The 27231-nt window shown below is 47.5% G+C and overlaps 1 protein-coding gene across 3 annotated transcripts in view; it reads left to right on the top strand.

Moving 5' to 3' along the window:
- LOC8037300 (sodium/hydrogen exchanger 10) overlaps positions 1–27231 on the top strand; it is a 99015-nt gene that overhangs the window by 62635 nt on the left and 9149 nt on the right. For 2 of the 3 annotated variants that reach the window (XM_040504469.2, XM_040504470.2), the window contains exons 2-18: positions 702–886; positions 2465–2725; positions 3597–3737; positions 4995–5111; positions 5488–5758; positions 7720–7863; positions 9044–9215; positions 12901–12982; positions 14384–14574; positions 15296–15475; positions 17230–17327; positions 17583–17643; positions 19859–20140; positions 22629–22832; positions 24358–24543; positions 24939–25103; positions 26157–26282. In XM_040504469.2, coding sequence (XP_040360403.1) covers positions 718–886; positions 2465–2725; positions 3597–3737; positions 4995–5111; positions 5488–5758; positions 7720–7863; positions 9044–9215; positions 12901–12982; positions 14384–14574; positions 15296–15475; positions 17230–17327; positions 17583–17643; positions 19859–20140; positions 22629–22832; positions 24358–24543; positions 24939–25103; positions 26157–26282 — 2850 coding nt within the window. In that variant the 5' untranslated portion in view covers positions 702–717. Of the gene's footprint in view, positions 1–701; positions 887–2464; positions 2726–3596; positions 3738–4994; positions 5112–5487; positions 5759–7719; positions 7864–9043; positions 9216–12900; positions 12983–14383; positions 14575–15292; positions 15476–17229; positions 17328–17582; positions 17644–19858; positions 20141–22628; positions 22833–24357; positions 24544–24938; positions 25104–26156; positions 26283–27231 lie in introns of all 3 variants that reach the window. The other variant, XM_040504467.2, reaches the window with a different exon arrangement.

A 27231-nucleotide genomic window follows, 5' to 3' on the forward strand; every position in this document is an offset into this window, starting at 1 on the left:
CCTCTATACCCTCCCTCCTCCTCCTCAAGAGCTGCGCTCTAATTTCGCGTTACAGAGATTTGTAAACGTCTTTCATTTTTCGATCAACGTATTTGCAGCTCCTTGGAAGTCACAAAAAAATGGGGTTCTTATTCTTTTCTATCTTTAATACTAAAAGTGTACCTTAGATGACCCACGACTTTGTATGTATATTTGGTACGCATCAGTTTGAACGGCACGTGACCGTGGAAAAGAAAGTGAGGGCGCCTGAAACCGGTCAATTCTCGACCGGCGGTTTTCGGGCGGAAAGAATACGAATTTCGGGCCGCAAATCGTGTTCTGGATGGTTGGGCTCTCATAGGTCACGTTCAAATAAAAACATTGACACGCATAAGTACCCTGTCACTGTCCCCTTAAGCAGCGACCATAGGTTCGTCGGCTTCATTTGTAGGGGTTGTAGTGACGTCAGAATGCCGATCTCAGATTGGCTCTGGTTGAAGGATAGTGGGTAGACCTCAAGGCAGCTTGCTTTCAGGTCTACCCACTATCGGAGTCAATCCGAGCTTCGCGTTCTGACGTCACCACAACCCCCGGAAAAGAAGCAGACGAACTTGCGCTCCGTATACCAAGAAGCGCACACGCGCTGACATTTCCCCGTGCCTTCTGTCCGGTATAGAGAACATCGGTTGGCTCACCGCGATCGGTCCTTGTTGCTCTTGCAGCGCGTCCGGGCTCGCGATGGACCTGGCGGGCGGGCCCGTGGACTCGTCGCACATGGCGGCGTCCCACCACGCGGCGCGCGAGAACGGCACCTGGGCCACGGAGCCCTTCATGGAGATCGAGGAAGGGGAGTTCGCCAAGGCCTCCTCGCCCATACTCTTCCTCTTCGTCAGCTTCATCCTTGGAGGTGGGTGCCCCATCTGTCCGGCCCCGTCGCGCCCCTTTATCCTGGGAAAAAAGGCGCCATTCACTGTTGCGGAAATGCCACTTCTAGGAAGAACATGGCGTCTGAAATCTAGCTCAGTGCTGCGCTGTGCCGCCATGCTCTTCCCAAGGGCTGCACGATGCACGTGCCTCGTGCATCGATGCTCATGGCGCTACTTTTAAAACATGGAGGGGCTTTAGTCGCGCCCAACTGTGCCGCTAAAGTCACTGGATCCTGGGAAAGTCGTCCTCTAGGCATTGTGCTAGACGTCATAAAAATAACAGCTTAGCTGGTCCTCCATCTTCACGTGTTTATACGCCCCTCGGTGCCCCCCTTTTGATGGCGCCCTGTTCGACTGCACAGGTAGCATATCCATCCAGCCCTGATCACGTATACTGCCAGTCCAGTCCGAACCCGTCGCACAGCGTCTTCGATAAAGACCGTTCACTTTACCTGAATGATTCAGTCTATTGCTTCAATGAGAAGTCTTGCGACCTCGTTGCTGACAATTAATTTCTCAAAATCTCGCGGACGTCTTTCTTTTCTCTGTTGCACCAAAATTGAATAGCAACCCATTGAATGTACAAATACAGTGTCCTAACCTCATGAAAACCGAGTGGAATGCAGATGCGCCTCGTTTACAAATGGCAGATGGCAAAAACCCTCCAATATGGCGGCTCCGGGTGGCATATGATGATGATAGCTGGAAGATATTTTACGTATGGCCTATTGGTCTTAAATGATTGATTCGAAGACTGTGTCCCCTTGACGTCACATTTGAGCGCGTTATTTGTTCACAGCGCTTGCTCAAAGCGGACTTGCACTCATGGTGTGTCAAGTTATGATAATCATGGCGTGTAAGGCACTTTGCGGAAGTGTTGTAAAAACTCGCTCCTCGGCAATGGGCCTACCTTTTGTTTGCTAGTGAGTACAGTCTATAATGCAAATGCATATCACCGCTCTTTTGTTAATGCGTAGTTTTTTTGTTTTGTTTTTTTTGTTATATGAAGATTATCTCGTACATACACAGTTGAATGGAGATTGAATATCAACACTGACCATGTCAAACACAGGCGAGGCAAGGGGAACGAGCACTTGTCTTTCGAAGCTGCTTTCACCCGATGTTTTGTGCTCCAATTGAATGCAAAGGACAGTGTAGGTCCGTCACATCTGTGATGGTTGAGTCACGTGACCAATAACAAGGTGCTCAGGGACCTATCTTGGGCGCTCAACGCTTTAGGGCTGTTCGACTAATACCCTTGTCAGACGGGAAAGTAAATGTGATTTTGATCGAAGGCGAATCAGCTCGTGATGCTGGTTCTGCACGTGGCGGGTGCACGCGCAGCGTGGCGCATTAAACACGCGGATTGGCCGAGCTGTAAGGTCATTTTGCTTAAATGGCATTTAACGTGGGGTATAATAGAGTTGTCCGATCAAAAACGTGCATCTGCACCGGTAAAGACGCGCCTGCAAGCTCGAAATGAGGATGGGCGATGACACACTCGATGGCCCACGGAGCGAGCGTCTAGAGCGACTTTGTTTCCCTCCCCTCGGCCACAGCCCTGGTGCGGTTCCTGCTGAAGCGGCTCAGCATCCCGCTGCCGTACACGGTGGTGGTGTTCGTGTTCGGCGCCATAATGGGCCTGGTGTCGCACTACTACGAATCCCTGCAGGTGTACACGTACCTCGCGCGCATCGACCCCAAGCTGCTGCTCCACATGTTCCTGCCCATCCTCATCTTCGAGTCGGCCTTCGCCATGGATGCCCACACCTTCGTGCGCTGCTTCAGCCAGTGCATCCTCATGGCCGTGCCGGGACTGCGTGAGTGCATAAGGGAGCCCGGCGATGCTCTGTGATAACTACACACAAATCGTCAAACTTAATCTTTTCAAAAAGGGGTGCCATCTTGTCGCTGCTGCGTCAATTATCCGAGTCTACCATGACACGTGTTCTGTCTACTGGACACGAGGGTTGGGTCAGTGTTCAGCGTGGACTCGGATCCAATGACACTTTCGTGCCCCAGGAATGGCGACCACCAATGTTGCTCGATGCACTTTTGAAAAGGGGGCCCCGCTGTCGCAGATCTCGCACTCATTGGCAGCACTCTCAGCAGCCAGGAACCATGCATGCAGAATGATTTCCTTCAGCATTTTGTATAGCCTTTTAGTCGTCCCGAGCGTATAAATCCCCACGGGTTGCGAAATGCAAGCAGGCGAGTGTGCGGAGCCCTCGGCTTTCGCGAGACTAATATCTTGCGAGCAATCTACTTTCCTTTGTGATTCCCTTTCACGTACAGTTCCACACCTCAGAGCAACCCTCCCAGAAGCAAAAACCGCGATGCGATACGAATACTAGCCAATCATTCTCAGGCGAGCCAGTGAAAAAGTCGATGGAATCATGTTAATGTTAATTCAGCTTCAATGGGCAAAAAGGGTGTTCAATAATTTTAGCCACAAGGACCCCATGGACCCTGAGCATGGTGTAGATCGTCAATCTCAATGGCTGAACCATTCAAAGGAAAACCAAAGATGGGCACGCGTATGTCGTCATAAGCGGGAGCTGTGGGTAATGTGCCGCCTGCCAAAAGAACAGCTTTAAGCTCGCAGTTAGCAGGCGCTACATTGTTGCACACACCTATGTCAGCCACCTGCCTGTAAATCTCCATCGTTACTCTGCCCTGTCTGGACCGCAGTAATCTGCTCGGGGCTGACGGCCTTCCTGTCGGTGAACCTGTTTGTGAGCTACCAGTGGACGTGGCACAGCGCCCTCCTCTTCGGCTCCATCCTCAGCGCCACGGACCCCGTCGCCGTCGTGGCCTTGCTCCGGGACGTCGGTGAGTGCTCCGGCCATGCTATACGGAGCGAAAGTTCGTCTGCTTCTTTGGACGTCAGAATGATGCCAAGCTCTGACTGGCTCTGATGGAGGGATAGTGGGTATACACCTCAAGACTGCTTGCTTGGAGGACCACCCATTACCCTTCGATCAGAGCCAATCAGGGTTCAGCGTCGTTCTGACGTCACCACAACCCCTGCAAAAGAAGCAGACAAACTTACGCTCCGCGTACATTTGATGCCATGGCTAAGAATGCAGTATAGATGCTCCGCCACCAGCACGTGCTCCTTGCCTTCCACCGTGTTTTGGCTCCGCGACCGAGAAGGTGGTATCGAAGGCAGTAATAAGCTCGCGCTGGAGGCGAAGCACCTACTGCATTATTTAACTGTTTATGTGCTTACGAGGTTCACACTCCTCCAGGCGGGAAGCTTCTCAACGTTGGAGAGCTCGTGCGTTGGCAGGCGACCTCGCGCTTGGCGCAACTCGCGTGCTGGCAAGCGAGCTGCGTGGCGTTAAGGAGTTCGCGGCTCGTGCTGGCAGTAGGCGACAAAAGTCAAGACTAATGATCTGTCAAAGGCAATTTTCTGGCTTGCAATGTTAGTTGCTTTCTTTTTTCTTAAGTTGGAGGGTTTAGTTGGCTTTTATTTCATGTGGATAGATGTTTCTCTGCAACGAGTTTTAGCGTTTCACTGTAACAATTCTTACAAAAGGGCAAAACAAGAACGGTAGAAAGAGAATTATGATTTATGTCACGGTATATTGCAATGGTACCCTATATGCCAACCTATAGAAGGTACAGGAAAAGTAGCCGTGACTGTTGTAATGCAGCTATCGCAAAGCCAACGCTTAAAGAAGCTAAATATAGTCTTCTGGTCCAGCCATGACCAAAAAAAATCTTTTTTTTTTTTTCTAAAATAATTAACCAGGTGAGCTGGTCGAGATTCACGACGGATACTTGAAACTAAGTGAATTTATTAAAACTACGCAGAACGCAGGTCTTATGACCTGCGTTTTTAAGATTTCTTGAACCCTCTCGGCCTCGGTTATACGTCTATAATGTATACTCCTTATCGGCGTTTTTTTTTTTTTTTTTTCCCCTTTTTCTAAACATAACTTTTTGACTTCGATTTGCATACGAACGTTTCTATAGCATAATTCGCTGTTCTTACGTTAGCAAGGTTCGGATATGTATAGATGCAGGCGTGCATCGGCAAGCACGTGCTGACTGCTTTCATCGCTTCTTGTTTCCCCAACGCAGGCACGTCCAAAATCCTGACGACCATCATCGATGGCGAGGCACTGCTGAACGACGGCTCAGCCATCGTCATCTACGAGGTCCTCATGGAGCTGGCCATGCCGGGAAAAAGCATGACGGGCAAGTATACTCCTTCGACTCTCGGAGATCCTTGAATGGACAGGCCCTGTACTGTACAATGAAGTCGGCAAACCAATCATTGGCCTTCCTTTAATCAATTCAGCCAATGAGAGGCGATCGGTGCCATCATCCAATGACCAGTCAGTTTCAGGATGGCCGTCTGCCACGAGCGTGATACTGTAATTGAACAAACTCATTAAAGCCACTGCCGCACTGCTGGAATACGCAAGGCACAAGACATGGTATTAGCATTGCGGCCGTGACTTGATGAAAGTCCAGTGACTGGTGTTTCAAGTGCATGCATCGCAATGCCTTTCGACCCTCGAGGTCCTTCCCCTTGCCCCTCGACAAACCTCGTCGCCCGTTGAATGTGCAGCCGCCGAAGTGGCCTGGATGTTCTGCCGGATCGCGTTCGGCGGGCCCCTGCTGGGCTTCATCATGGGCAAGATAGCCGTGTGGTCGCTGTCCAAGGTGTTCAACGACTCGGTCATCGAGATCACCATCACGCTCAGCTCCGCCTACGTGACCTACTACCTGGCCGAGAACGTCTTTTACGTGTCCGGCGTGCTGGCCGTCGTCGCCCTCGGGGTCGTCATCAGCGCCAACAAAGTCAGCATCAGTCCCGAGGTCGAAGAGTTTGTGCACAGGTCGGTTTCTCCGCGGCAGCATATCGCGTATAAGGTGCGCATCAGGTAGCGGTAATTAGCAACTTTCACGGCCTATAGAGGCCCGCCCTAGTTCCCATCAAAATGGCTGCCATCTGGATGATCGTCGTAGAACAGCCGAACGAGGTTCGGCCTGTGACGCGTAAATGATTCTAATTTTGCGACATGCGAGCGATATGAGAGCCTTACGTCATACTTCCCCGTCAGGTCGGTGTTAGCAAGCACTTATCTTTCCTACCTTTTAAAGCCGATCATCCAGGGGCTAGGGAGAGCGATTCTCACACCGCGGTGCCACCATCGCTGAAAGTTGCGAGTTTTGAGAGGCTATGTGTAACATAGGTTACATATGTCCTAAAAAATAAAAAAAAATACTGTTTGTCAATTAGCGGTACTGAACGTTTACACGCGTCAAGAAGTTTGTTTCGGTGGCTGATAAAGGGTTAGGAGTGAAATGGAAGCTCCTCCCCCTCTTTCCACTTTAGCAGAGCGAGCGCTGGAGAGGAGGTCGCCTCCTCTCCAAAGTTCGCTCTGCTAAAGTGGAAAGAGGAGGGAGGGGCTTCCGCTTAAGCTGTCACCGACTATAGACCTTTTCCCCAACGGCGCCGCTATCTTGATTTGACGTCACTTCCAGTATGGGCGAAAACATTGTTTTGCCCTCGCCACGCCAATAGAAGACATTTAAGATATAAGCCTAACCATCACACATTCTCGTTTTGACTCCCCTCTATTTTTTTGCTAGTTACAGGTTGAAACGTTTTATTATTTTGTCGTCGCCCATACTGGAAGTGACGACAAATCAAGATGGCGGCGCCCCTGTGGAAAATGTCTATAGGTATTATGCAAAGGCGTGGCCTATTATGATACCGCATCGTTCGTCGGCGTTCTTATCGGCGAATAAATACCGCACTCTGATTGGTTGCGATAATAAGACATTCGGAAATCGCCCTGCCTTTCTCAGTGGCTATACAGAGGCTGTCATAATGACCGCGGTGACGTACGAGGCGCCGTTTCAAGGCTGGCCGAGAGCAAGTTGTGGAAATGCAATAGACCTGCAGCGGCAAAAAGCACAGCGTCCTTCGCGGCTGCGAGAGGAATTCTGGGAGTTACTGCGTCGAACCCGCAGTCAAAGATCACGAAGGCAACTTGTACAAAAATATGCCATGTATTGCGCTTTGTACGAGTCGCAATTCTTAATGGGTCCATATCAAGAATTGGGCAAGTAAGGTCATATATGCAGCAGTATAACGCGGGGTGTTTGATTTTAATTCGATCATATTTATTGCAAGAAATCCGTAAAGGGTACACTAATGCGGTTTGTGCAGGTTAGGTGTAGGGCAAGGGAGACATTATATAGGCGGATCACCTTCTTAATAAGTCGGATGATTAACTAGAACGTGTTAATTAACTCTTTAATTAGTGAAAATGAGCAAATGATTTCAATTCGCTAGCTTTGCGCCTGCTGCTCGAGTGGTAGCTTTGGTGCACCCCCCGCGTTTCCCACTGCTTCGAGTCGCTCTAAAATGGGCTGATTTAATGGTTTTCGATGACGCGCAGCAAGTTTCTAATTAAAGCCATACGGTGATTTTGAGTTTCACTAATTAAATTAATTAAACACTTGTTAATTATTTGACTTGTCGTGAAGATTAGCCGCCTATATAATGTCCCCCTGACTGTAACTCACCCGCACAACCCAGATTAGTGTACCCTTTACGCATTTTTTTAACTAACTCCGCTCGCATTACAATTAAACGCCCCGTAAATGTGGCCATATACATATATGGCCTCCTTTTCCCGATTCTCGGTATGGCCATATATGGCATTCTTACGCGGGTGAGCGGGCGAACGTCAGGCCAGGCGCACAACCGCGCTCCTCGAGGAGAAGCGCGTACAGGACTTTCCCAGAATTCCTTCTGGGACTCTAACCGGACCCGATGTGTGCGCAGCTTCTGGGAGATGCTGTCGTACCTGGCCAACACGCTCATCTTCATCATCGTGGGCGTGGTGATCACGGAGCGCTCGCTGTCCTTCATCGAGAAGAACGACCTGTTCCTCATCCTCATCACCTACATCGGCATCACCGTCTTCAGGTACGGGCCAGAGCTCTCACACGGCCAACTTCCCGATCGATCACAGCGCGCAAGGTTGCTATACTTCGTTTCAGCTTCGGTCCGAGCTCTGCCGATGTTATGAGCCGAAGGGCCAATCAAACAGCGCAAGAAGCTCAGCGTCATAGTGTGCTCTCTGCGCTTGATAGGACTAGCCGGCGGAGGAGCGCGCACAGAGAGACGGCGAATACCGGCTGGTCCTATCAACTGCAGAGAGCACGCCATGATGTGCCTCTTTCGCTGTCTGATTGGCCCTTCGGCTCATAACATCGGCCGCGCTCGGACCGAAGCTGAAACGAGGTATATACTGCGTGTCACATTAAGCACGACAGCAGTCAATCCAGTGAGGCCAATCAAACAGGGCCAAAAGTGCATCGTCACGGCGCTCGATCTTTTTGTCTTCGCGGGTTTGATACCATCGATTGAGCCAATCACGCACACACACGCCAAAAAAGTGCAGGATCGCGGTGCATACGTGATTAAATTTAATCGACGACAGCAAACCCACAAAAGGTGATGAAAGACGTGACTTGGCACTTTTGGCGCTGCGTGATCGGCTACGTCGGATTGCATTTATTCTGTTCAGAAGAAATCGCGATAACATCATACAGTAAATAAAAAAACGGTAGTTTAAGAAAAGTTGAGACAGATAGTTTATGGTTGCGGTGAAAAAAAAAAGCCCTGGGATTTTTTTTTCGGAGACATTCTGTACATTTTAGGCGTAATAATGACGGAGACTCCCTCCGTTTTAAATTTTACAAACATTTTTTTTAACAGCGGAGTTGTTAAGGGCTGGTTTCCCCAGGATCGTGTCCCCCGCAAATAAATGAAGACACCGAACTTTGGACACCTACCGCCATCTATGAGCGACGGCGGCAAGCCACGTATCCGGTTTTCGCCGTCGCTCATAGATGGCGGCAGCCTTTCCACTCTGGCTTGCCAACTTGCGGCCGGCCATTACTTTCCATTGTACAGCTCCGCTGGTCTCCCTTCTTCACCAGAGTGGAAAGGCTGAAAGTTTGTTCTACTGAATAGTGTTTAATTAGTTTCGCAGCTACTCATGGACAACACATTCCTCTTATATGAAGCTGCTACACGATCTTATTCAGACAGTTATTATATAGCTATAGTAGAGTATAGGATGTGGTGGTGCACTCGACAGACTGGTGATGATAGGCATCCTGAGCCCGATTCTGACACGGCTGGGCTACGGCCTCAAGTGGCAGGACGCCGTCGTGATGACCTGGGGAGGCCTGAGGGGTGCCGTGGGACTGGCCCTGGCGCTGTCGGTCGCCGAGAGCCGCTACATCAACCGGGAAACCATCGGCAACAAGGTCCCCTCTCTCTGTCTTCAATTTCCTTCTCTTCCTGTAGCATGGCTTGCATTCACGTCGCATCAGCTGCCGTTGTGGTAGTCTTGCAGCTGAGCGCATCCTGCTGCAAACTGTTTCCACGTCAGATCGTGCAATCATGGTTCGGGTCCTATTTTTACAGCGGAGCTGTTAAGGGTTAGGTTCCCCAGGATCGTGTCCACCAGCAAAAAAATAATGATGACACCGAACTCTGGACAGCTACCGCCGTCTATGAGCGACGGCGGCAACCAGACAATTGGTTGCCGCCGTCGCTCATAGATGGCGGCAACCTTCCTTCGGAGGAAGAAGGACGGGAGCGGAGCGATCGAGCGGCGATGTGCACAGCAGCGCGAATGGTTCCGCAACCGCCGCAAAGCCGCTATCGCCTCAAGTTCCACTGCGTCGAGTGCTTCAGATTCCCTTGCGAAAGAAGAGCAGATCGCTCGCCTGGAAAGCCACCGTCGACAACAGAAGCTCCAGCTCCACTGCTCTTCCTTCTTCATGAGAGTGGAAAGGCTGAAAGATTTTATATTTATGTAAAAAAATACGTTAAAGCCATGTTCTTGGGAGAAACATTCGGCTATATGCGAACGCCGTAGCTTATTTTCTTCCGGAGATATAAAATTTCGAAGCTCGAGGCATGGAGATTGCCAAGGTTTTGCTATAGTACTCGCACAGCTGTCAATTTCACACGTAGGAATAATATTTTTTTAACTTATTCTATGAAAGGTTTACGACATTTCCACGAAATATTAAAAAATACAAGATTTTTATGCAAAACATCTTCGAAACACGTTCAGTAAACACGTTTTAAGGAGACATTCAGAAACTATTTTCTGACGAACTACTTCATATAAAGCGACGCGAAATATGTCAAAATTATTATCTTTAATTGAGAACTACGAATATATAAGAAAAACATGCTTAGTCGTTATTTTAGTTATGTTATTAATGCGTAAACGCAGCTAATATTTAAAAAATAAAACATCTTTTTTTTTTCTTCAAACTTTCCTTAACCATTTACAGTGATTTGAACTCACTCGTGATGGCAAAACATTGAGTAATATATGATCAACTTAGGGGAAAAACGACAACAAACAAATTGATCTAGCTCCACTTCGTTATAGAGGCTTTCCCGCACGACGTCATCTCCAGACATTTTCTGGAACCGACAAAGGCTGTATACAGCGGAGCTGCTCTATCGTAGAATGTAAAACAATATGGTGTCCCTACTTTAGCTTTACGTTTGTGTTTCCTTGAGTTACTTACCAAAACATATAAAATAGCGCAACAGAAACAAGGACAAGAAGTAAACAGGACAGGGCTGAGAGGACATCATGAAGCAAGTTGTGTCAAAAAGTGCTTGTATTTTATACTTTGAAAGTGCATTCTATTTAGTACTTTACTTCAAGTAAAGGAGTAAGTACTACTTACTCCTTTACTTGAAGTAAAGTACTAAATAGAATGCACTTTCAAAGTATAAAATACAAGCACTTTTTGACACAACTTGCTTCATGATGTCCTCTCAACCCTGTCCTGTTTACTTCTTGTCCTTGTTTCTGTTGCGCTATTTTATATGTTTTACTAAGATGAACCAACTAGCCCAACAACATACCTTACTTACCAAGACCGACCCCCCCCCCCCCTTTTCTCCCCTTTTTCAAGACACGCCCAACGTGTGTGTATTTTATGGAGCGCCATAAAAGGCTGCGCATGCATTACATATCTGTAATGTAGGTGGATTTAATTGAATTCAATTATGACCACCTTGTCTGTAATTGAAATGGTACCTTTACATTTATTAATTATAAAGTTAATTACTTGAAGTAATCTTTAACCTAATTATATAAAACACTTATTGTTTTCCTAGAAACTCTTTTTCTGCGCGACGCATACTGTTCACAGAAACGATTTGGCCCGCGTTTCGTGAAACACCCTGTATGTGTAGCTGAATGCTTCTCCCAAGCAAGAGGCTTTTATATAATATAATATATATTTTACAGAACTATACAAAATATGACCCAGACCATCAGTGTATCAACTGACATGGAAACAGTCAACAACAAAGCCCTTGTGGTTATCTATAGACGTATCGGTATTCCACTGGGTATACGCATGGATACTTGGGAGGAGTAAACTGGTTTGTTTGTAACCACACAATGTGGAACAGCAACATCCCGACTCTCCAGACACATACTTCATTCTTCTTGTTTTCGCGGTGTTATAACCTTTTCGTGCGAGCCTTCGGTTGTTAACAAATGTCTCGTTGTACCGACGTCGTGCGGAAAAGCCCCTATAACGAAGACAAGCTAGATCAATTTGAGTGTAGGTTTTTTGTCGTTCTTTTCTTAAGGAGGTCATACGTTAGAGAATGTTTTGCCATCACAAGTTATTTTAAGTCATTGTAAACGGTGCGCTAAAAAAAAGTAGTTTATATTTATTGTTGACGTGCAATATTGTCAAATTTAGTGAAATGAGCTGCATTTCTGCATTAATAACAAGACGACAATAATGGCAAAGCATACTTGCTTTCTTTTATATTCGTACAATTTAAAGATGATCATTTTGGCCTATTTTGCGTCGTTTCACGTGAAGTTCCTTGGTAAATAATTTGTGAACGTGTCTCTAAAACGTGTTTATTTGACGTGTTTTATAATTTTGTTTGCATAGAAATATTTTATTGTGTGCCTGTGTTAAACCTTTCATAAAATACGTAGAAAAAAATTATTATTACGTGTATGCTTTGGTGTGAAATTGGCAGCAGTGCAAAGTACACATCGCGATACTGTTAGCGCAAACACGACATCGGCGGATTTTCGCATTTTACATCTAAATAGTATTAGCGAGCATTACATTTTATCGCTTAAATTATAGAAGTAAATGAGCTCTTTCCGTAGCAATAATAACTTGGATGACAGAGAAAAACTGGAAAAACCGGCGATCGCTTGTTCGCGCTAACAGTGTCGCGCTCTGTACCATAGCGAAACCTTAACAATCTCTACGCCTCGAGCTTCGAAATTTGATATCTCGGGAAGAAAATGAGCTACGGCGTTCGCATATATCCGAATGCTTCTGCCAAGAAAATGGCGTTAACGTATTTTTTTTTTACATCAGTATAAAAAATTATGACCCGGACCATCATTGCACAATCTGACGTGGAAACACCCTGCAGCATACTTTTCGCACCACCAAATGTTTCCCCGCGTCAAGGACAAGACCACGAGCATGGTGGGGTGACATCATGTGAAAGCCACCTATGTATATATATATATATATATATATATATATGTATATTACCTCTATCCATCTCTTTCACTATCTGCCTATCTCTCTCATCTTCATACGCCCTTCTTTATCTGCCTCGTCCTACCGTTGGGCCTTGAAGACAGCTCCGATACGCTGCCATGCAAGCAAACACGCAACCCACCATCCAACTGCAGAAAAAAAGGGCAATTGAACACTATATGCAGTTCTTATCAGGACCTGTCAATGGATTTTTTTCTTACAGGTTTACGGTACAACTAACCACGACATACCATATCAGGACATCCGATGCTCACACGTTCCCCGCTTTTCGCACCTTCTGAGGAAGCGACACCGCGTGATAGTTGGCGGAAGAGCGTCGAAGCATCAATTAATTATTTCAGTTTGTTTGTTCCCGATGCAGATCCTGATCCAAGTGTCGGGAATCGTCATCTTGACCCTTCTCGTGAACGCCACCACCACCAACTTCCTCCTAAGGATATTGGGTGAGGCCCCGAAGTATACACATCCCTAAACGAAAATACATTTTGTCCAAAGTCTCGGTCACACCAGTCACACTGCTAATGCACCATATACAAAAGACAGTCTGCATGACACTGTCTGAGGAATATTTCTTCCTTGTATGACGGTCAGACTGGTCATGCAAAGGTTAGCTGTCTGAACACATGTTTGAAGCATACATATGTAGGAGAAAACGTGCGTAGAACACGTGTGAGAGGTGTCTGAATATAATCTTGTCATAGTGCCTGCAGCGAACACTATATATATGTATATGTTTGTATGGTGCGTGAGCGTCTGTGAGTGCGACTTTGGGGCCGAACAAGGAAATCATAATCTTATCTCGGACAAAAAGCCAACAGATAAACTCGGACTAAATGCAACGAAGGGAGTTGTCCGGTTCCTCAAGTTGTCGCACGACAGCAGGAACAACACGAAAAGCAAGTGGAGTCATTCGATCTGGTGCCACGAAGAGGTCTCTCGCCCATCCTCTCCTGGGGAGTACTTGTACACTCTAAAACAAAAAAGCGGTATCACCTTACACCCTTTTGTCCCATATAATACACCCAAAAACTTCAGTTCCACATACAGCGCCCTATAGTCGAACAGACGGCCCCAAATTTTACGAGGGGCTTGATAACGGTGCGATATAAGTTTTTAAACAACTAAGCTACGTATCAAAGACCACATAAAGAAAACACCGAGGTTTTGCAATAGGGCCAAGAAAACCCCGATTATATTTTTGTAGTCAGTAGAACGTACATTAGCTATTTTAATAAGTTGTACCACACGGCTATCAAGCGCCTCGTAAAATTTGGGGCCGTCTGTTCGACAATAGGGCGCTGTACGTCGAATCGAAGTTTTGGGGTGTATTATATGGGACAAAGGGTGTAAAAATACACCCTTTTTTTTTTCTGAGAGTGTAGCGCGCTTTCGGGAGTCCCTACTTGCGCACTGCACCTCAACGCACCAAACAACAGTCTATTCTTGCGTACTATTCTACGATGGCCATGCGGTCTCAGTGGCGAAAGAGGTGGACGCCTCTGTTGCCACTGGGGCTGCATGACTATAGGGACCTCAAAACCTCTTGTCCTTCTCTCGCTCGTGAATCTATAGAAGTCAAAGGACTGACTGGTGGATGAGAGTATATGGTTCATGGGCTGGCTAGGTAACAGAAAACATAATAGAAGCCATGGAGATAAAGAAATGTGAATACAATAAGCCCCGCACTTCAGAAATGTAGGAGCAGGACACAGAGTTGGGCCCGGGTGTTGCGTCAGCCTTCGGCCAGGACTCGTGCAGCGAGAACACGGGTCCCTGCCGACCGCTGACGCCGCACTCCTGCGTATGACCCACTGACACCCGCTTCTATAACGCATGGACGGCAGGCATGAATGCCCTGTCCCCCTGGAAGCGGTCCAACATGGCCAACGCCGTGCGGCACCTGCGCGAGGTGCAGAAGCGGGCCCTGCAGGTGCACCAGGAGGACGTGTTCCTCACCGACGCCGACTGGAAGTACGTGGACAACTACACCGCCATCGGGAATCCCTACGACCCCAAGGACGCGGACCACCCGGAGGTGCGTTCGTTGTGCACAACCACGAGCCAACCGCGGGCCCGATAGCGCAGTGCACGCGTATGTGCGAGTGTGGGAGAGATATTTATGACGCCCACATATTTTAGATGAGTCTCACGACCAGGGCCGTACCCAGAAAAAAATTTCGGGGGGGGGGGGGGGGGGGGGGGGGGGGGGTTTCGGGGACAACGGCGGCCATTTTGAAAGTGTCTATTGTCTTATTTTCGCCTATGAATCATGTGCATCGGTGGCATATAATGGAGAGTTACAGCAAACCGGAGAACTGGTCCCGGTTTGGTACCCGGTAGCCGACCGGCGCCACTGCGCGTGCGCAGAGGTGGAGATTAAAATCGGCTGGCTGCCAGTGCACCGACCAGGGCCGTACCCAGAAAAAAATTTCGGGGGGGAATCAGAACCCCCTAACCCCCCCCCTGGTTACGGCCCTGCTCACGACGGAATATTAGCTCCGAGTGCGTTTCTTGGTATTTTTTTAGTCGCGCAGCTTTTGAAATGAGCTTACCTATTCTAAAGCGTGTCAACTCTCCAACGTCATGCCACTGCGCTGCTGTCGGCACCACGCATGCGCAAACGCTTCTGCCCACACCTGGTGCGGTCAAACATGGTGTTCTTGGTAAACGGCGTGATTATCTATAGAGCACACTAGAGCGCACTCGTGCGCTTCGACGACGCGCACGTGTGAACGCGACACCGCGTCTCGCAGCAGCAGCCGCCCGAGGAGAACGGGGACGTGCCCAACGGCGCCCTGCCGGCGTACATGTTCCGCAAGCTGAGCCACATGTCCCTGTGCCCGGACTGCTCGGAGCACCACCTGTGCCAGCCCTCGCAGCAGGAGAAGGACGAGATGCTCAATGAGGCACGCATCCGCATGATCTCCGCCCAGAAGGTGCGTACAACACTGCTTTTCGATCCGAGGAGGACACCTACGCTTGGTCTCCGCGCGGAAGGCGTACCAGGACACGACAGTCTTCGAGGTTCCTGCCAGCACGGCAGGGCCCAGCTAGGCAAAGGGAGCAGGTTCTGCGCAGTTTTAATCACTGAAAGTGAAATGCACTCTCAGAAATCTCCGAGTACATTTTCTTCGCAGCGATGCACCTAGACCACCAATCACCTAGAAGGACGAGCAGTATCATGCTTCCAATAGCCATACAAACACAGTGTCAAAAAGGCATCCACCTTTTTTACCTGTCCGCGAGGCCACTGGAGAATCGTGTCAGTCACCGTTCTCTCGTCGCCGCTCAAGCCGGAAACGGGCACCTAAGAGCTGCGCTCTAAAAATAGTGGGTAGAGCTCAAGGCATGTAGCAATCAGGTCTGCCCACTATCCTTTCAAAGCCAATCAGAGCTCGGCATCAGTCTGACGTCACCGGAACTCCTGCGCAAGAAGCAGACGACTTGCTCTCCGGATGGAGTCTGTATGGACTCCATAGGGTGTCTTAGTATACACGTTTGCAAGTCCGGCTTCAGGGCGCTGCCATCTTGCTTGGCTGGGGTGCGCTTGGACGAGGCATAATCCTATTACGAAGCCTTGCTAAGGCGTCGTAATCGGATTATGGCCGCGCCCAAGAGCGCACCCCACTGAGGAAGATGGCGGCGCCCTAAGACCGGACTTGCAAACGTGTATAGATAGGGTATAGGATGACCTTACATCGGTCGCTAGAATAGGACCTCCATAAACGTCCGTTGGCCAATATTCTATAGGACGACCATAAGATGACTTCAGGAAGGCAACAGTAATCGTGGACTGCCTATAGATGCCTTATGTTCTTCCTAAGGATGCTGTTCTATAAAACGTCCTAGGAGTGTCCATAAATAATCTTGCAAGGGCGCGCGGTCTTAGGACGCCGCCATCATGCGCAGTTGGGGTGCGCTTGGACGCGGCCATAATCCGATTACGACGTCTTAGCAAGGCGTCGTAATCAGATTATGACGCATCCAAACGCACCCCAACAATGGCACCGCCCTGAAGCCGGACTTGCGAATGTGTAATTTCCTCCCAATAAAGAAAACAGGCTCTACTAAGTAGGTCCTAAAAGAAACTCTAATCGCGTTAACGAACGCCAACATTGCGTAAAAATTTTAACCGAAGAGAAAAAAAAAAAGGTGTCGAAATTGCTGCTGTCGCTACGCTGGTGCTCGATGAAATGCGTTTGCATTTAGCGGCGGGGTTTCGACCCGACGAAGGATGGGAATTCATACCTCGCAACGGTCCACATAATGTTGTGTTCGGGGAGCCAGTCTGTTCTCCCGGGCGTCGGTAGTTTCGGATGCAACCGCGACAGCTTCCACCCGCGGCGCGTCATTGGAAGCGTTCCAGAAAACTCTTTCCATCTTGTAAGACGGGAAAAGGACGTAACCAGCAAACGAACGGAGCGAAAGAGCACGGAAGGAACCGGGCATCGCGCCACCAAGACCCCACAAAATCAGTTCACTACAGTCCAGTATAAACCAAACCACGACTGTCCAAGCGAAAGACGGCTGCATGCACCTGGGCAACAAATGCCAACACATTTAAAATCACAAAACTTGGTGGGGCTACCAAAGGAACAATAGAATCGTTCCAGGGCTTTCTTTACTTCAACCTCGTCTAGTTCATGTTTAAGCCAGAGAAACCCTATACATGCAACTCGCTTCTCTACAGGTACACTACTGGCGACAGTTCGAGAGCGGTCTGCTGCTTCGGGAAAGTGCGTCGGTTCTGAACTCTGCTGCTGATGCTGTTGCTGACAAAGCGGGAACGTGAGTATATATCCCTGCAGCCTCTTTATATTCCCTTAATCCCCAGGAGAACGGCTCAGAAGTGCAGTTAGGTATTTCGCTATACGAAACTCAGTCTTCGGCAGTTTCCACGTGAAAAGTTGGCGACCACTTTTATGACATCAAGTGGCTCCATCTTTAATCGCGGCTTTCTCTGTGCCTTTCTGTCTTTTCCGAACTCCTCTGAAAGAAAGAAAAGTCGCACCACACTTAACTCTTCCCATTTTTGTACCCCAGGTTCATAACCGTGGCAGAGTTGCGCAAGAACTGGGAGATCAACCGAGTCTACAAGTGGCTGGTGAGTGTGCGGTCTTCTCCCCAAGCATCTATGCCATGGGCAGATGCTCTTGTTTACATCATATGGGCGGCTGTAGCAAATATAGTTCTTGGAAAAATCGGCCACCGAGAATGCCATATGGTATTCCCGTACTTGATACAAGAGCTGTGGGTGGTATACCATGACGCCCCCCTTGGAAAGTTGGCTAGCGTAAGTATTCATGGACGTAGAGTGTGTTAGTGCAAGACTGAATAAACATGAGGTTGTGTCGTCTTCGTCCTACATGTTTATTTTTTCTTCAGCCTTGACTCGTAAGAATTCGCCCTCAAAATTAGCATGCATCCGTGCCACAAATGGGGTACATCACTCACTGCCAATGATTAGTCGTTTCGTAAGAACTGGATGTACAGTTTATTCTATCCCATCTTGTTTGACGTCTAAAGCAGATGTGCAGAGTATCCCTGTGACAAATTTCTCACCGCAATATATGAAGAAACGTATCATGAAAACTTGCAGCTGGGTTCAAGGCTACTGGTCCTGGACCAGCTGAAACCAAGCCCCAAGGAGACAGTCACCGCAATGTAGAGAACGCGTCCATCTAATGAAAAGGCTCAGACAGCGAGGAATAACATTTCGCTTGCTGATTGTTCGCAAACGTGATCAGTTCTTTCAAACAAACCGTTTTTTCGCACCTCCTAAATGTCCCTGTGTGCTACGCGTAGATGTCAGCGATTGGCCACCAGCGTTCTGTGGTGCCCATCTAGATATTTTCATTTTTTTTCAAAGCAAGGACGAAATGCTTAGTTTCACACTATGCATTGATTAAATAATCTCTGTAGTCAACGGAGTGGATCTAGACGCTGTAACGTTTTAAAGATGCGATTTTGTTCTGGTATGTGCGTTTTTCTAGGTGTACGATTCTTTACTTAACTTTAGTTTTTTCTAGTGTGTATGTTTTGAAGGGCGAGTTTTTTTTTTCTTTTTTTAAATCTGTAGTTTTATAGGTTTAACCAAGCTGAAGTTTATGTCCTCGTCCTCAAGGTTTCTCCTCGTGGTCGTGTCCTCAAGGTTACACAACGCCCGTGGCTGAAGCGTAAGCGCCGGTCGCGAGCGAGTGGGAGAACAAAAAGAGAGAGAGAGAGAGACCAACGACGCTTAAAGGCCTACGCACAGCCTCGGTTTCCTGCAGGGATGATAGTCCTCTTAGCGCTGCCCTCTCCTAAGGTGCGAGGTGAGTCAAGCTGGGGTAAGATAAAAAAAGTGGAGAGGATATAGGAAAGGAGGAGGCGGGCAAACGTGGAAAGCGCGAAGTGTAGGTCGGCCTTTGAGGTCGCGTCATGAAGGTCACGTAATGCCCGTAGATGTAATGAAGCATAAGCTCCGGTCGTGTGAGCTCCGTTCGCGCAACCGCCGGTCGCGTAAGCACCGGTAAATGAAGCGTGACCTGACGTCCTTGGAATCCGTCACGTCAGGTAACCGACGTCCAAATAAGTATGGCACCATCCGAAGCATGACCGGTGCGTGAGGCCAGAGCAAAGCATACAAACCAAATTTATTTTAAAGCGGTAGCGTTATTAAAGGCCCAACCATGCTCAAGGTCATCTTCTCGCCCTCAAGGTCATGTCCTCATGGTCTTGACCTCAAAGTCGCGCAACCAATGTCACGTAATGCCCGTGGCTGAAGTGTAAGGTCACGTAATCAAGGTCACGTATGCGCCAGTTACATAAGCTCCGTTCGCGTAAGCGCCGGTCACGTAAGCTCGTAAGCGTCGTTAGCTTAGGCTGACGTGACCTGACGTCCTTGACGTCGTCCTAGAGGTCATTTTAGAGGTCGTCCTCTAGGACGTCATGCTCGACGTCGCCCTAGACGGCGTCCTAGGGGTCCCTTTTGACGTCGTTCTAGAGGTCCGGCTCGACGCCGTCCTTGACACTGTCCTAGATGGTCACTCCAGGCGACGTCTTAGACGCCGTCCTTGACAACGTCTTTGATGACTGCATATTACAACCATTTCATCATCATACCATTTCCTTTCCTAATTGTTTTCACTAACGACGTTTCGTCAAATAAATGTGTGTTGGTTTTTTTTTTGTCTGTATTTTTGCTATTTACTGCTGACCATTGTAGGGACCAGGGGGCTTGTCAAGCTGTACACTAAAGCTTTTTTTACTTAGGTCCGCCGTCGTAATCGATGGAGAGTTAGGTGATCCTTAATACTGCTATCCTTTCTCCCTTGCAGCAAGACCACTTGGTGGAGCCCGTGACGGAGAAGAACAACTACACCAAGTCCCGCTGGCAGAAGAAGATGCCCGAGCAGCGCTGGCGCAAGCCCTTCTACTCGGCCACGCACCACACCGCCTTCAACTTCGTGCTCAGCCTGCTCCTCGTCGCCGACGTGGCCTGCACCGTGGCCGAGCTGGTGCTCCGACTGGGCGAGTGCGGGCGCTGCTACGCTACCACCGTGTTACGCTGGACCAACCTGGGCTTCGTCACCTTCTACTTCTTCGAGCTCGTCTTCAAGGTGAGAACACATGGCGTCTTCCTAGACGTGAAACAGGTCTGTTGGCGAGGGCAAGGAGCAAAGGCATTACGACCAAGAGGTTAAAGGCCGACGACCAGTTCGCGCTTTCCATTTTCCCTCGCTTCCTTCTCTCCCTCCTTTTACCCTGTCCACCGTTGCCTGCTTCCTCCTCCCTTAGGGTGAGGAGGATGCTCTGCCTTGCAGAATCTCGAGTCTGGTCGTCGGCCTTTAAGACGCTTCCCCTTCCCTCTGCTACGCCATCCGACGAAGACGCCACTACTGCACATGCACGCCGCTAGCCCTGTCTGCGGAGCTCTAGAATGCGTAGAGGGCTGCGGCTAGCGTGGCGAGAGGGCGGAAATGATCTACGAAAACTTGCTGACAATAGGGTTTTTTCGTAGATTCCACTGCCGAAATATGTTTACTCCAGCAGGTTTGTATTCCCACGTTACTTGGCAGCCCTGCGGGAAAGCCGACGTGCTGAAAGCTTCGCATAAGCCTAGATTATTTTACAACGAGAGGATATGTTGTGCGTTAACTAAAGCGCGAAGAACATGCGCCAATCTTCTGTTTTTATTTTTTAATCATTTTTAATAAAAGGAGCAAAGTTGCCCATCTACCGATTGCCTTTAAAGAGTTCAAAGTCCTTCAAACGGGTACTCTGGCATTTTCTTCATGGTCCCCGATTTCTTTCAAAATTTTAACCAAAAACAAACAAACATCGCTGAGCTAGTAACCCAAACATTAGGTCCAAATACTTTGGTTGTGAAGTTATTGCATTTACAATTTCGGTCATTACCGTTTTATTTTATTTTTTTACTGGAAGCTTTTTCTGGCTACCGTAAGAAGTGATGACTGTGGCAGCTTTGGACAGTAGAATTTGTTTCCATTTACAAGAAGTTTGATGGTGTCAAATATATGCGTCGGAAGCTTGCATCAGAATCCGCGTAGGAGAACGAAACAAATGCCCGGTATACTCCGTTTTCTAGACTGTCCGCTCCACCAGCAAGCCTGCCTGCCAGTGACGTCACAGCACTGAAAAGCGCGGGCACATTTGAACGTTCGTTTGGGCATCACCTTCATTTGCCAATTTCAAAATAAATACTTCGAACTTTGCGATACCAAATAGCATGCTCGAAAGGGTTAAGACCGGGGATCCTTACACCCTTTGTCTTATTAAGTGCACCCCAAAACTTCAGTTCGATGCACAGTGCACCAACGTCGAACTGACAGACAAAACTTTTACGAGGGCTTGATGACGGTGCAAAATAACATATTAAGCAGCTAAAAGTGTAAATCAAAGATTACAGAGAAAAATCCACTGAGGTTTTCTAGTAGCTAGAAAACCCCGATTACTTTCTTTTTTTTTTTTTTTTCAGTCAACCACAGATACCTTTGCTATTTCAATAAGTTGTACAACACGGCTATCAAGCCGCTCGTGAAAGTTGGTACCGGCGGTTCAACGTCAGCGCGCTGTACATCCATCATAAATTTTGGGGTGCATTTCATGTGACAAGAGGGCGTAACAATATTTTTTTTTCTTAGAGTGTATTCCCTCCATTCCCTAGTGAAAAGAGTCATTTGTATGAGAAATTTCTCGTGTCCAATAAACACATATGAATCATACAAGATATATAAGAACATATAAGAACTATAAAATAACTATATGAGAACTATATAAGAATAATATAAGATATACAAGAACCATATAAGAAACCTATAAGAGACTTCTTACAAGTTTTTTTTTATATGGTACTTGTATGTTCTTGTATATCTTATATAGTTCTGATATAGTTCTTGTATAGTTCTTATATGGTTCTTATATGTTCTTATATATCTTGCATGATTCATATGTGTTTATTGGACACAGAAATGTCTCATACAAATGAGAATTTTCAATAAGGTTTCTGTTGCCTTGTCCACTCTGTGCGCTACGCGAAATCCGAGTTCTGCCAGAATCCAGTTCTGCATTAAAAGAAACACACCATGCAACACTAAAAAAAAAAAAAAATCGACTGAAAACTTTTTTGTTTTTTAGACAGTCCGCACTCGGCGCATAGTCCGCACCCTGTGCATGGTCCGCACCTAAAAAATATTCCGCACGTAAGAAAAAACAATATTAATTGCCCACCTCATTACCGTACAAACTTATTATTAGCATAATCTGCCATTCACAAAATCCATCACGTCTAGCTCTAATGAACGATCATGAAAAGACAAATCCAAGAATAGTCTGGACATGCTCCGAACATGGCTGTAGACAGTTTTTGTATGACCCACGTGACAGTCATACAAGGAATGCCTCAGAGACTGTCTGCAGGCTGTCTTTGGCACGATGCATCATCACTGTGACCACAGCTTGAAACGTGTATAGTCCGTGGACTATGGTCCGAAAAATATGCCGATAGCTGCGCGTGATCTTTGAAAACGTTGTCCTCTTGCAAGGCCACATTCATTCCGAGCGTTGCTTTCGACCCCTGGCATGCAGCTCTTGGGCCGTGGCCTGCGTGCCCACTTCCACAGCTACTGGAACGTGCTGGACTTCGTGGTGCTGTGGGTGTCCATCGCGTCGGCGGCCATCGAGATCGAGATGGAGCTGTCCGACTCCTGGTACTCGGAGTACATCGTGCTGCTCCGCCTCTGCAGGCTCTTCAGGCTCATGCACTTCAAGAGACTGCTCAGGCTCTTCCTGGTATGTGGACGCGGATTGCTACACCCGCCCTCGGCGACTGCTCTTAGAAATAGAAATGTTGGGTTTCTTTTATAGAACAAATTGAGTTTTCCATCTGCTAGTAGGCTGGTGTTCAATTTTTACAGCATTTTTGCATAAGCGTTTTTTTTTTTTTTAGTTGAATATTGCATGTGCAAAGTGTTCGAGTACGCTGAAACCACGAAACCTTAGCTTCATCTGAGATGGAGACAAAATTGTAACATATGATATCGGTCGCGCTCGGCAAGGGCAATTAACAGGCGACAAACATGTCACCTCACCGTTTCATCCCATATAATTGTACACTCTTTTGGGTGTTAAAAAGGTATGTCAAGAAGTTTGACCCATCGCTGCTTTTAACACTCCTTGTTCGCGTAGTATGCCATTGATAATTATCAGGTAACGTCAAGCCGTAATAAGGGTGCGGTGCAGTTAAGTGACACTACACGCGCCTGAAACCGCTTGAGCGCAGGTTGTTTGTAGTGAATGTCTTATAATCTGACCTGTGCACATTTAGAATGAATATGTGGTACATGAACCCGTACAAATTATATTTCGAAAGAAATATAAGAAAAAAAAGGCAACGTATTTGTAAAATTAGTAATTCTTTTTATGCGATTTCTTTACATAAAAAAGAAACTATGGCAAGCTTTGCATGTGCACACTGTATGTATACGTGAGGAGAGCACCTGGATAAACCACATAATGCTCTAGAACTATTTTATATTTTTGTGAGTTTGCCATAAGAGTGTTGCCTAACACCCTTATGCTGCATTCACACTGGCATTCAAATCGCAATCAAGTGGATCCGCTCGTTTTCCTCATCAAATGCGCGATTGCGGCTCAACAACCAACGACCATGTTGAGGCGTTAGGGTGTCGGTTTTTGAACAAACCAAAAAGCACCCTAAGGTTCACCGTGTTCCCTTGTCCTAAATGTTCCGCACGCACCAGTACAGCACATTCATAATGTTTTTGTGAGCTTGTGTGGCAAGGAACCATGCACAGTAAATTCATTATATTAGATATTAGAATGTGCTTGCTCAGAAACTAATCAGTCTTCAAGAAAAAATTGTAGAGCCCTTCCACTTCATGTGAAGATGGTGGACTAGTGAAGCTGTCATCTTTACGACGTCTAGGACGATGCCTAGAGGACGACGTGTAGAACAACCTCAAGGACAACTTCTAGGACGATATCGAGGACGACGCCTAGAGGACGACATCTATGACGACTTTAAGGACGACTTCTAGGATGACCTCGAGGACGATGCCTAGAGATGATAAGAAGGGATCAGGACCTCACTATCTAATTATGCCGAGGAAGGCTGACTCACGCTGGTTGCCCCCCTTTTTATTTTTATTTATTCATAAACTTGCCACAACCAAAGGGGAGTTTTCTGTCAACATACGCGGACAGATTTTTTCCCAGATCCTAGCACATAACAGCTTTGCTATAAAAAGAGTTCTTGTTTCAAGCCTCTTTTTAATGCAAACATTTTTTGCTGCAGCCAGTGGGCACCAAGGTGGCAGACGTGGTAAACCACCGGGTGAACGAGCAGCTGACGGCTGGCTACGACATCGGCCGGGGCTTCATGATGGGCCAGTACGAGGTGGGAAAGTTCCTGGATCAGATGGTCGACTACCAGCCAATCGCGGATCGGCTCAAGAAGATCTGCGGCGACAGCAGGCTCGAGGTGGGTTTACTGCCCCCCCCCCCCCTTCCCTTCCCTTCCCTTCCCTTCCCTTCCCCCCCCCCCCCCCCCCCCCACCACCACGAGCTCTCTACAATAAAGGCAAGCCCATAATTGAGTTCAGGTAAAGCTTACTTTAAAGGTACAACAATCATTTTATACATTGATGTCCCACTTGAACCTTAACTGCAGGCCTCTCAAGATAGTGGAAATGGGCATAATCTTTGTATCTTAAGTAGCACGTTCAGCGACAAAGTTTGATAACATGCTAAAAACCGCCATGACACAGACACCGTGTATATTTTTTCTGCGATGTCACGAAGGCCCATCTGTGACTGAAAAGACCACGAGACAAGTTCAGACTCCTTTGACGGATAGCCTTCGATTCCCCTTGGCAGATCCTTCGCGAGCTTGCGGCCCTCCAGGACAAGTACCCCAAGGTGGCGGTGGCGGTGAAGACTCGACGGGCGGTGAGACACGTGCTCAACTCGACCAGGGACGAGCTCATAGAGCTGAAGGAAGCCGGCATGCTGGACGACGGCGTCTTCCACTCCCTCCTCCAGGCGAGTCCACTGTATTTCTATGTCTTTAATTGCGTTGCACGTATGCATTAAATTAGACAGTGGGAAGTGAGTCAGCCCCAGTGGATATCTGGTGTCTCCACTGCAGATGAGGAATTTGGCTAGTGCAGTACCACGCAGTAGGGATACACTACTGCACATATGTACCGATTTTTATGGGAATTTTCTGCGATACCGCAGTAGTTGCCGATTCATTGAACCTCAGTGAAAGCTTTAAAAACGATACTTTTTTTTTGCACCTGTAACATTTGTGTTAAAACAGTTTTGCTGAACTTTTTTTTTTAAAATTTTGGCATGGCCTGGGTGCCTGAATCATCGCAGGAATATTTGCTCCTGCCTTTCCCGCAGCTTAAACTAATATTGGGAGTCCTGTTTCTCATTCACTGAAAGAATTATACGCGCTTCGTTTGTCCTGTGCTGCATTCTTCAATGGTTTCCTTTTACCTCGGAGTTGTCAGCAACATTTCCAATATTTTATCAAAAATTAAGTGCCCCCCCCCCCCCCCCCCCCCCACCCCTCCCCCATTTCCCGCTCACAAACAAAATCGTTCCATCCTGCCTGCTTAACTGCATGGCTCGAGTATGCTGCGGAAAAGCCAACCCCCTGAAAGACACCTGCTCATAATGAATATTATTAAGAACAGGAATATGAAATATGCTGCTTACTCGAACACTTTACTTTTTTTTTTCTGCCTCGGTTTCTTTTTAAATTTGTATGAATTAAAAAAAAAAAAAAAGCTTTCAGCCTTTTTTACTTTGGTGAAGAAGGAAGAGCAGCAGAGCTGGTACTACATGCCGCCATCTATGAGTGACGGCGGCAACTAGACAACCGACAAGCCGGTTGTCTGGTTGCCACCGTCGATCATAAAAGGCGGTAGCTGTCCGGAGGGTTCTGTCGACATTTGTTTTGGTACCGGACACGAAACTGGGGAAACTAGCCCTCAACAGCTCCACTGCAAAACTTCATATGTGCTTTGTTTATTCACAAACTGCAGGGAAAGTAACTTTTTTTTTTTTTTTTTTTTTTTTTTTCAGGAGATTGAGGAGAAGATGATGCGTCTCCACTCGGCGCCGACGAGCATCGTACCCGCTCCTCCGACCGAGCTGCTCAAGAACGTCAACTGGATCAAGGGCAACGAGGAACTCTTCAACTACTTCCAGGTACGGCCTTCTCGTCTTTTCAGTCTACCTTTATGTGGACAGCATCAAACCGTTTTTCTTTAAGAAAACTTTTTTTTTTGTTTTTTAATATTATTCTAATAATCGTCTACTGCTGTAAAGCGATACACTATCGACGGCATAGTTTGTCAGGCACATTTCCCCACCCCTTGTGTAATGCCAGTACGGGTCCTCAAAGGTCAAGAAATTATGATTTTGATGCCCTTTACAGAGGTATGAATTGTATACGGCATCCAAGTTTGTCTGCTCCTTGCACACCTTATGCGTTTTGTTTACCCCCCAAACGTGCCTTTGTTTTCCCCCGATCACAAACATGGACGCCGGACGCTGGGCTGCTTCGTCATCGTTAGTTCCACAAGCGCTCTCCATGTCGTCCTTCGATTGGTGTGCCCCTTCTTGCATTCCGATGCGCCAAAGACGAGTTTTTTGGAACACTTGCTCGCCGTATAGTCACTCCAAAGACCACAGTTGTGAGAAAAAAGGTGGTTGGCCAGCGAAGCTGTGGTATCACGTGCAACGACTGCCCACTGCACTATACCAAATGATTGACGAAAGAAAAGTAAATGCACTGTACCGAAACTTTTCCAAGTCAGCCAGCCAATCCAAGTCAGCCAACCATCGAGCATGGGTCATATATTAATCTAAGGTTAGCTGAGAATATCTCTACAGTGAGAATGTAAAACTTCACAGCCCACTGCAGGTGATACCACAGCTTCGCTGGCCAACCACCTCCACACCGTGGATTGAAGCCTCAACTTATTTTTCTTCTATGTTTATTCTGCGCAAAACGGAGCAAGTTTTGTGCTCTTAGCACATTGCTGCGCAGAGGCCCCAAAATCAATTCCTGAAGGCCAAACAACTTTTTTTTTTCTACTTCAAAATTTATGGAATGGTTTTCTGTCGACTACTGTTCTGTCGATGGACATGAAGA

This window comes from Ixodes scapularis, unplaced genomic scaffold (assembly GCF_016920785.2).
Source record: "Ixodes scapularis isolate PalLabHiFi unplaced genomic scaffold, ASM1692078v2 PGA_scaffold10__122_contigs__length_95168666, whole genome shotgun sequence".
In the NCBI taxonomy this organism is placed as follows: domain Eukaryota; kingdom Metazoa; phylum Arthropoda; class Arachnida; order Ixodida; family Ixodidae; genus Ixodes; species Ixodes scapularis.